The sequence below is a fragment of the Gavialis gangeticus genome, unplaced genomic scaffold, assembly GCF_001723915.1.
Source record: "Gavialis gangeticus isolate Ggan-Ray unplaced genomic scaffold, GavGan_comp1, whole genome shotgun sequence".
NCBI classification, from domain to species: Eukaryota; Metazoa; Chordata; order Crocodylia; family Gavialidae; genus Gavialis; species Gavialis gangeticus.
The window spans coordinates 7927420-7938481 of record NW_017729005.1 but is presented as its reverse complement, the minus strand read 5'-3'; the positions used below and the strand labels follow the sequence as shown (position 1 = coordinate 7938481).

Genomic DNA, 11062 nt, shown 5'->3' with positions numbered 1-11062 from the left:
GGACAGTCTTGGGGATAGCTCTGGCAGGCCTTCAGTCAGTACAGATGTAGTTAGGGATCTTCTGGAAGGGCTAGACATTTTTAAATCTGCAGGTCCAGATGCCCTCCACCCAAAGGTGTTGAAGGAGCTGTCAGGGGTCATTGCGGAGCCCTTGGCCCAGCTGTATGAGCATTCGTAGTCATCTGGCCAGGTGCTGAGGGATTGGAAACTAGCTAATGTGGTCCCAATTTTCAAGAAAGTGAAGAAGGTGGACCCAAGTAACTATAGGCCTGTAAGCCTCACCTTGGTACTCGGGAAGATCTTGGAAAGAATGATCAAGGAGCACATCTGTGGGGGGCCTGCAGGGGGAGATCATGCTTGGGGCAATCAGCATGGGTTCATCAAAGACAGGTCCTGCCTGACCAACCTGATTGCCTTTTATGACCAAGTAACTAAATCCTTGGATGATGGTGTCACAGTGGACATAGTCTTTATAGACTTTAAGAGGCCTTTGACACTGTCTCTCACCCCATCTTCATCAATAAATTAAATGACTGTGGCATTGATGCCTGCAGTTGGGTGCGCCCCATCAGCCAATTTTTTACCCATCCAAGAGAGTAGCGGTGGACGGGTTGTACTCAACCTGGTGAGACGTGAGCAGTGGGATACCCCAGAGCTTGGTCCTTGGGCCCAAACTGTTTAATGTCTTCATCAGCGACTTGGATGACGGGGTGGAAAGCACGCTGTCCAAGTTTGTTGATGACAGTAAGATGTGGGGCAAGGTGGACACACTTGAAGGGAGACAGAGGCTGCAAACAGATTTAGACAAATTACAAAATTGGGCAGATGAGAATAGGATGGGTTTCAGCGTAGACAAATGTAGGGTGCTGCACCTTGGGAGAAGGAATCCACAGCATACATACAGGCTGGGGAGTTCCCTCCTTGAAAGCACAGAGGCAGAAAGGCATCGTGGAGTCATTATTGACTCCAAGATGAACATGAGCCACCAATGCCAGACCGCAGCCAGCAAGGCCAGCCATACCTTGTCATGCATCCAAAGGTGCATCTCAAGCTGGTCCAGAGAGGCAATACTACCCCTCTACATGACTTTGGTCAGGCCGCAGTTGGAGTACTGCATCCAGTACTGGGCGCCACACTTCAAAAGGGATGTGGCCAGCCTTGAGAGGGAAGCAGGACAGGCCCTATGAGGAGAGACTGAGGGACCTGAACCTGTTCAGCCTCAGCAAGAGGAGGCTGAGGGGGGAACTGGTGGCTGCCTACAAACTCATCAGGGGAGATCAACAGCAAATAGGTAGAGCCCTTTTCTCCCCAGCACCACCTGGGGTGATGAGGAACAATGGTAATAAGCTGATGGAGAATAGGTTTAGGTTAGAGATCAGAAAGCAATATTTTACAGTTAGGGTGGCCAAAATCTGGAACCAGCTTCCCAGGGAAGTGACCCCTACCTTGGCCAAATTCAAGAGGAGGTTGGATGATCACCTGTCTGGGGTCTTGTGAACTCAGCATTTATTCCTGCCTGTGGCAGGGGGTCAGGCTAGATGATTTGTTCAGGTTCCTCTTGACTCTAGCGACTATGAAACCATGTTACAGTAGCTAAAACCTATAGCAGAAATAATATTTTTCATGAGATGTGACAAAATATGGAAAGGAAATTCTTTGGCAGTGATAAGGAAAATGTAAATAGGTTGAGGGAATACAGTTCTAAGTGTCTTAATTGGCAGAGGTCACTCTGATTTGAAGTTATAAATAGTGATAAAGATAAGATAAAGATTTTCTGAAAGATGGAATGCTTTAGTACAGTGGTTTTCAACCTGTGGTTCACAGACCCCTTGGATTTTGCGAACTATGTCTAAGGGGTTCATAAACGATGACTGTGATCCATCAAAAATATGTGAAAATGCACACTTACAATTCAAAAGGATCCACACCTTCATTCAAAATTTGTTTAGAGGTCTGCAAATCAAAAAAGGTAAAAAAAAACACTGCTTTAGTAGACATCTGATTGTTCCTGGCTTTGAATAGTGAATGAGACAATTCTGTAAGTGCAGAAATGAATTTTACAGCTTATTTTCCTGTCTGCTAGTATCTTGTTTTGTGGTAGCAATTAAGAACTACAGTTATGGACCAGGGCCTCTATGCTAGGCACTGGACCAATATAATTATTTTTGTACAAAATTAATTCTTTTTGATTCTCTTTCTTCGATGGAAACCAGTTGTTGCCTTAGTAATAAAATCCTTGACTTCAGCTGTCAGACTTGCATGGGATATTAAGTTACTTTAAAGGTGAGTTTAAATGCTTTTAAAAAATAAAGCCAAAAGCCTCTTTAAGGCCATAAATCACTAACAGAATACACGTGCAGGCTTAAATACAAATAAAATCCACTTAAAGAAAAATATTTGAAAATAACTTCCTCTTGATCCATAAGTGTAAATCCTGCCCCACAATTTTTGCAGGACTTGGAAACTTGTGAGTCCAGGGGGCCTTGTAGAAGTTGCTGCAGGAATAACATTGGGCTCCACAGGCTGCCTTTCCTTTGGCCTGTCTGGTTGGATGGAAACATTAGGAGTGCCAGAGGGGAGAGCAGATGACTCCCTAGGAGGTAGTGAGGGCTGCCAAACATCATCATACGCTGCGCCAGGTTCCTGCTGCTGCCCAAGTCTGTTGAGGATAGGAGACGAGTTGCTTGCAAGTCTACATAGTCTTTGTCTTTGCCTGCTCACAGCTTCATTCCTTAGTTACTGCAGTAGCTCTTGAAGCAAGGAAGGGATGCAGCCACTTGCCTGCTCATGATGAATTATGAAATGACAGCTACTGTTGCTTAATACAGGCACCAGTAGTTTAATTAACAGAATCAACTGTGAGAGTGAAGGGCAAAGAGGGATGAGGAAAGGGGAAGAGATCAATGGTTAGTTAACCTCAGGTAAGTACATGCTACATCACCAAAGACTGGCAACATTTTCCCACCACAAGTAAGTTACATAAAATAGGTCTGACTGCGCATGCCCATATACTCAAAAGAAAGTCATGGTCCTGCATAGTTCACTATACATAATAGGGACACTGCAGCTGAGGCCAACAGGGCGCCTTGAGATCCTTTGAAGGGTGCCATGGGGTATTATGCAGTGTTAGCACTGTTATGTGTGCAAACAGTATTCACAAGGTAAACTGGAGATTTAAAAAAATTAATCTGACCTCTTGTGGTATTTCTGAGTGGGTATTTGTTTGCGGGGTGGGGGTTGCAATAAAAGAGTTGCTCTTTTTTGTTTTTCCTCTAGTTAAAAATGAATGAGAACTTAAGAGCTGGCATTTTCCAAAGTTTAGAACCTTGAATCTAAAAAGTTGATAACTGCTGATATAGGTATTCTTTCAGTGCATTGTGGAGAGCTTCATGCTACACTGGAGACAAAAATGGGAATCATGGGAAAGGAGTTACTTCACAGTTATTTAAGGAAGGGATGTCAAACGCATACCAGGCCCCAGGCCAGATCCAGGCTACAGGGCTTCTAGGATGGATCCACAGATCCGACAGTGGCTTGCAACAGGTCTGGTTTTGGCAGAGGAGATCCAGTAGTGGTGGGCCAGACATCTGCCAGTTGAGCAGGTCTGTGTCACTTCTCACTTGCCTCCCTGTCACTGAGGGCCATGTCCAGTGGGGTTCAGGGACCCTGAATTCTATGACCCCACCCCTGCCTCCCTTCTCCCCTCCCCTGAACTTCATTAGCTCGCTAGAGCCTGTTGGGTTGGATGAAACAGCTTGCGAACCAAATCCAGCCCATGGGTTGTATATTTGACAGTTCTGACTTAAGGGAAACCAAAATGTTGGGGGGTCGGGATGCTATACAGTTATATGTCAGTTTACATACCTTCCATGGCTTGCATCTGTAGTAAAAATTAAAGCAATCAAGTTTTTACCTTTTTCCCCTCAGCCTTGTGAGATCTGACTCTGTTCTTGTTGATTAGAATTGAGTGTGAAATCTTTATATTTTTTTCTCGTTGCGAAGTGTACAAATGTTAATACTCTTTGTTTCTCTTCTTAAAGCACGATGTTTAAATTTTTTTTATTAGGATTATGTATCAGTTTAGATTTTAAGGTTGACTCTTTGCATATAGTTGTATTTATATAATATTTTTAAATTAGGCAGCATTATTATTTTATGACTGGTTCCAACTTCATATGCATTTAATGCCATAAATTATGTGTTGTTTTTTTTTTAACTTTCCTTTTGCTAATTCTTCATTTTGTCAAGTTATTTTGTTTCACTGTCCTTAATAGGCAGAAACCTATTTAGTGTGTTGCTTGTTCTTGGTGGAACTCTATAGAAACCATATTCTCTGAGATTAGTCAACTGAATAGTTACTATATTTCTCACTTCTGTTACTGGGTTTTGTTAGTGACTGTGTTTTCAAGAATGTACTAAGTGTTTTGTAGATCACCATGTCAACAAAAAACCTTACTTTTCTGTTACCTCTCTGTGGTTGGTCTTGTGAATCTGTTCCTTTTTTCCTTTCTCAGTCATTATTTGGTATTTATTTCTCTTTGCAGAGGTCTTTGGCCTTTGGACCCCCCCCCTCCCCCCCCCAGTAAAAAACAAACTCAGAGAGTACACATGAATCTACCAGTGTAGCCTTAGTGATAGCACCAGTAGTTTTATTTGTAATAAAGAGCTCAGTCTGTTTAATAGGAAGGAGTCTGTGCCACCCATTCCCATTACATGGAGGGCATATGTAACAGACATCCATATAGGACTGATTCCATAGTATTGCTAGGTTTGCTCAGAGGCAGCGAGGAAGCATGTTTTGCATGGAAGGCCATGGTTTTAGGCTAATTCTGATTATCTGTTATGAATCTTAAAAGATGCATGCATGGTCTAATACCCCCACTACTGGGAGGAATCTGTGTGACAAGACCCCCATCTAACTTCTCTTTCTTTGTCACCAGATCCAGTCTCACCCATGTCATGGATCTGGTCCTGTGGTCAGATCCATGATCTGAATCCATTCATTTTAGCCTACCTGTTAATTGTGACCAACATTTTATAAATTGTTAAGCATGTAGCCTCTAGCTAGTTTTCAAGAAACAGAAACTTACATGAAACTCTTTCCCCTTTTTTAAAAAGGTAACGGATTCTCCAGCAGATGTAGCAGAAAGAGCAGACAGGATTATTACTATGCTACCCTCCAGCCCCAATGCAGTAGAAGTTTACATGGGAGCAAATGGAATTCTAAAGTAAGAATTTTTCTCTGCCCTGACTGGTTTCCACTAGTGATCAAGGGTATATTACTTAGATTTGCATTTTACTAGATGGTACATGGGCCATGCATTTAACTGGGTATTTTTCTGTGTAATTTGCTAACTGTGGATTTCATTTAATCTTCGTTTACTGTTGAATATACTTTTGCCCAAAAATCCCTCTGTTTTAGAAAGGCAGGCTTTTCTCCAAAGCTAAAAGAAGGGACATGCAAGAACTTAAAAGAAGACAAATGGGAACATACATATATTTAGAAAATTAACATAATCCTAAACTGTTTTACAGTAATGGTTGTTGTTTTACAGTAACGGTAAGCAGCTAATGCTCACTGGCAGTGGTTCATTTTCTGAGACATTCCACTTTTTTATCTTTTTTTTTCTTGCGGATTAGGTCTGAAATGATGCTATGGTACTGCATGATACTGTGGATAGACTTGTATTGATTTTTCTTCTTTCTTTTAAATTCTCAATGTTGATAAAGGAATTCTAGGATTTATCACTAGAAATAAATGGATCGGTGACTCATTTTTCAGTTATCTAGCAATTTAATCCTTTTTTTTTTTAATTTGAGACCAAGCTGTTGTTGTTGGTACTCCTTGGAGGTATATCGATACTATTGCCCTACGACTCTTGAGCATGCATTGCTTTCCCTCTTCTGCTTGTATTTGTCAAACCTGGAAATGTGGTAGTGAAGCTCTCAATCTTTGTCTTCAGTCTGCCTGAGAGTGGCTGTGTAGTGCCCCCTCAGTAGCTTCACTGTTGCATTACTGGGTTTGGCACATGCAAGTGTAAGCTGCTGGGTAGGGCTTGCTTGAAGGCACCCTCCCCTGAGAGTGCTAGGGATGTGGCAGTCTAAAAGGCTTTCGTAAGATCATCATTTAATAACATTTTAGGATGTCTGTCTCTGTGATGTCTCTTATCTCCTGGGTTTAATAAATACTATAGTTTTATTGTGGAGATATTTACTGTGCTCCTCCATATGTTGTTTGGGTAATACCTTTATAAATGGGCATCTGTTTAAAACCAGCCAAAAGGCATGGAGATTTTGATCTAGACCTTTACTTTACTTTAAATCAGTACAGCTCCTGTGTCTAGTCCTCTGGCTCAGCTGAATCTCCAGTTCATAGCCAGAGGACACTCAACTAGAAATGCTTTGCTTAATTCTTGCATGGACAAATCAGGGGCTCCGTTATTCAATGTGTCACCAAGTATACCTGACCTGTTGATATACCAGGCTCAAGCCAGCCATGGGGGTGATGAACTTCCTATTTCACTTCTTTAAAAAAAAAAAAAAAAAGAGGAGGATCAGGACTAAATGGGTATAGTATTTTAGGATGGTGTCTAGGGTCTAGTTAGGATTTTAAACTACCATATAGCTTTATCCTTGATAATTTTGGTTGGATTTTAAAGCTCTTATTACCTGTAGAATGCATTCAGTGAGTCTTAGAATCATAGAAAATTGGGGTTGGAAGGGACCTCAGGAGGCTAGAAAACCCAACATCCTGCTCAAAGCAGGACCATCCCCAACTATTTTAGCCTAGCCAAGGTTTTGTCTAGCCTAGTCTTAAACACCACCTCCAAGGATGGAGAGTCCACAACCTTCTTAGGTAGCCTGTTCCAGTGCTTTACCATCCACCTAGTGAGTTTTTTCCTAATATCTAATGTAACTTCCCTTGCTGTAACTTAATGCTGTAACTTTTGCTCCTTGTTCTATCATCTGCTGCCACTAAGAACAGTGTATAGCTTCATCCTTTTTGTAACCACCCTTCAGGTAGTTGAAGGTTGCTATTAAATCTTCTCTATCTTCTCTTTTTCAGATGAAATAAGCCCAGGTCCCTCAGCTTCTGAGAAGTTATGTGCCTCATCCCCCTAACCATTTTTGTTGTCCTCCACTGGACTCTGTCCAGTTTGTCTACATCCTTCCTGTAGTAGGGGGCCCAAAACTGGACATAGTACTCCAGATGTGGCCTCATCAGTACCAAATGGAAGGAAATAATCACTTTCTTCTATCTGCTCACAACGCTCCTACTAATGGAGCTAACCAATGCTCCTTTTAATGCCTCCAAAAACTTGTTTGAAGGCAGCTATCTACGAGCAGGGGTGCTCAAACTCCAGCCCACAGGGCAGATCCAGCCTGTGGAGTCAACTTCCAGCTCTCAGGGCTCCCCCACAGGTTGGAAACTTAGCAGCAAGGAGTGGTGGAAGCTCTGCAAAGCCAGATTCAGCCTCACCGAGGCCACTGCCCCCACAGTGGAATCAGGGCCAGCCCCCCTTTGCATCCAGAGTGGGGCTGCTTTGCCCTGTGTCTTCCTGTCCCACCTCCTTTGAGCATTCAAATTGGGGGCACTCTGCCCCTCCCCTCCCCACGTGCCTGGATCATGACCAGACTGCTCCCCTACATCCAAATTGGAGTTGCTCTGTCCCTTCCCTTGCATCCAGATAAGGGCTGTTCCATGTCCCACCCCACTGCACATCTAGATTGGGGATGCCCCACCCCAGTATGCCCCTGCCCCATGCATCTGTATCAGGACCAGGCTGCTTCCCTTCCTTCCCCTCTCCCCCCCAATGTGTCTAGACTGAGGTAGCTGTGCCCTGTCCCCACCCTCTTGTAGCTGGATCAGGCCCATTGGCCAGATTTCCAGCTCAAGGAGAGACCTGGCAGTGCTCAACCAGTCTGTGGGGTGAGAAGGTTGGGCTCCACAGACTTAGAGCATTGATCTCATGTTCAAAAGTTATTCCAATCATACTTCATAAATTTTCATTAGCTTGGAGGCATGTATCTATGTTTATATCTGGTAGAACAGACTTTTGGTATCGTGTTTTATAACTTGTTCTGAACTTAATGGAAGATGATACAAATGTGAGGTCAGTAGGTGACACCAGTATTAGCGTGTCCAGTATAATATTTTTTGGGAAGTAGGACTAGCTCCTGGTATTAGACAATGTTTGAGTGAGTCATAAGTAAAGTCTGAAACAGGGGTGTCAGATACGTGGACTGGATCTGACCCATGGAGCTGCTGTATCTGATCTACTATGCTATTGAGGTTAAGTGGCCTGCTACAGAATCCAGACCTTTTGGGGCCTGGTGGACTTAGCGATTGGTAACAGGAGGGTTGATTTATTGACCCTAGTTGCCCTCCAGCCTCTTCGCCCATCACCACTGCCATGGTCTTGCCTCCTCAGCTGCTGGCCCTGCCACCACCCTACATGGGACCTACTGCTGCATGCCTCATGTCAGAGCCAAAACTACCACCATAGCACAGCTCATGTGGCTCTGGCTCTGGCCTGGAGCATGCAGCAGGAGCCAGAGCTGTGCTGTGCGCCCTGTGCTGGAGCTGCTACTGCTGCCGCCATGTGTCCTGGGTCAGAGCCAGAGCTGCTGCTGCCACTGCCATTGCCACATGGCCTGGGTTGGATGCAGCCCACAAGGAGCCTTGTAGTGTATATCTGGCTTAGGGCGCAAGGTGAGTTTGACACCCATAGCCTAGAGGTTGAAGGTATCCCTATGTGTGTTATGTTTATAATATAAACATGCTGATATGATGAATTTAATTTCTGTATTTTGACTTTACTCAGAACCAGTTGGGTAGACTATAGTATGGGCAAAGGCCATTTCTGTTTGTAGTTTTAAATTATTTGCCATTTTTGCTGGGGAAAAATGCTGTTTTGCATGGGTTTGTGCTTTATTACATGTATGGTAATGGGTTGAGAGAGCTTGGGGAGAAGGGGAAAGACGCAAGCTGAATTTGCTATAGATACTTTTGTAATGGCTCTCCTCTTTGTTTTTCTCTTCAAAGGTGCAAAGGGTGGGGGACAGGCATGACCCTTTTCTTCTTGCATACATTTGCCACAAAGAAAGTTTACAACTATTTCCCATGTTGCTTCCATATTTTGTTTGCTGTCCTATACCCTTGCATCTGTTGCAACCTATGAATCTGTTCTTGTTTAGGACTAGTTATAGAAATAAAATAAAAGGAGGCTGCTATACTGAGATGAATATATGATTTTGATATGAAAGAAAGTGCTTTTTGAAAAGAATATATCCATAATAATTTTTTTAAGGTTTAAAGGAAACTGTATAAAAACCTAGGCACAGCATTGCATGCATTAATGCAGGATTGTCTGACATGTCTGTGGCCAGGGGCCGCGTGCTTCAAGAGGTATGTGCTGCGGGGGCAGCATCAGTGGCAACACACAACCCTCTGGGATTCCTCCTGGGATTGACACTGCCCATGCCAGCACACAGGTTCAGTGCTACACAAGCGGCAGTAGCACGCGGCTCCCTGCAGGTCTTCCTCCCTCTTCCCCGCCCCCTGTACTACACAGCAATGGAAGAGTGGCCACAGGGGCCTGTTGGTCTGAATGCTGGCCCTTTGTGGGCTGCATGCAGCCCACAGGCCACCAGTTGGACAACTCTGATATAATGCATAGACATATAATGTATTGTAAACTTAAGATATAGCATTGTATTTGATAGGCTCTTCACTTAAACAGTGCAAATTTTCTAGTCTACTACTATGCCATAGCAAGGTTTAGGCAGAAAGAATATCATTTTTTCTGTTCAGGTTTATAAGAACTACTCTTAATTAATTTTGAATTACTATTTCTGGATCACCAAAAACTAAATTGCATGGTGAAATCAAATAAAATGTTACATTGCAACACCTTGGCAGATCTTACTCACTAAAGTTATAAAATTGTTAGTAAACTAAGCAGCAGCTGTGGCTAATTTCTCATTCATGGTAATGCTAATTCAGTCCACTTGATAGTGATGGCTAAGGATGTCATGTGGCTATTTGGCTAATTTGGGTTTTTTTTCCTTTTTAGGAAAGTGAAGAAAGGTTCCTTGTTAATAGATTCCAGTACTATTGATCCCGTAGTTTCAAAGGAACTGGCTAAAGCAGTTGAAAAAATGGGAGCTGTTTTAATGGATGCCCCTGTTTCTGGAGGTAAAGCTCTGCTAAATCTATATTATTATATGAAACCTCTACTGGTGTGTCCTACCAACTTACCTAGCTGTCTCTTGTTGCTGATGGATAAGCAACACTATCCCATTGTGGTGGAATGCCATCTCTGTCTCTTCCCAAACTCTGCTATCAGGCAGATGCCTAATCTGACAATTTGGTTACTATGGTCATTGCAGAGGGCAGACCCCCCTGGCCCCGTCAGCTTCAGGTAACCCTAAGTTGTAACCTGAGCTGGATACATTTCAGAGGGAGGGGGAAACCTGCTCCCTCTGCCTAAGTGACTGGACTCTCACACCTGGGTTGGGGCTTAAACTCCCTATTGTTCTAAGCAATGTCATCATGACTGGGAAGGGGCTAGAGACCCTGCCAGTCTACCTGGCAGCCAGTGATGCATTTCAAATTGGTTGGCTGGCAGCCAACAGCTGCTGGCCTTCATTGGATCAGTTGGGTAAATGAGGTCATAAGGCCTATATAGGTTAAGGACTGCCCAGGAGGCAAAGCAGTAGCTGTAATGAGAGGTTTCGGAGAAGCTGGACCATCTGAAACTTGCTGTCTTGAAACTCATGTTCAGTGAACTGCTTGCCTCCGGATGGAATCTCCACCTGCCTCTGGATAGTACTTGTGAGTAAGCTACTCAAGATCTAGCTTGCAGTAACTCAGATGCATGATCAAAGGTTACCATGTCAGTGTTTGCTCTAAGGTATTTCTCTAATATTCCTCTACTCTGTACCCTATTCCAAACCTAGTCCTTGTAACCATTAAAGTTCTCCTCTGTACCTAGTGTGGGAGACTTACTGGGAGAGGGTCTAGATTATGCCTGGGGGGGGGGGGGCCCCCTTGGTTGGG

The 11062-nt window shown here is 43.6% G+C and overlaps 1 protein-coding gene across 1 annotated transcript in view; it reads left to right on the top strand.

The window, feature by feature from the left end:
- The window catches only part of HIBADH (3-hydroxyisobutyrate dehydrogenase), a 174161-nt gene that overhangs the window by 15548 nt on the left and 147551 nt on the right, over positions 1–11062 (top strand). Inside the window, exons 3-4 of the mRNA XM_019508634.1 lie at positions 5119–5228; positions 10077–10198. Of these exons, the coding sequence (XP_019364179.1) occupies positions 5119–5228; positions 10077–10198 (232 nt within the window). The remainder of the gene's footprint in view (positions 1–5118; positions 5229–10076; positions 10199–11062) is intronic.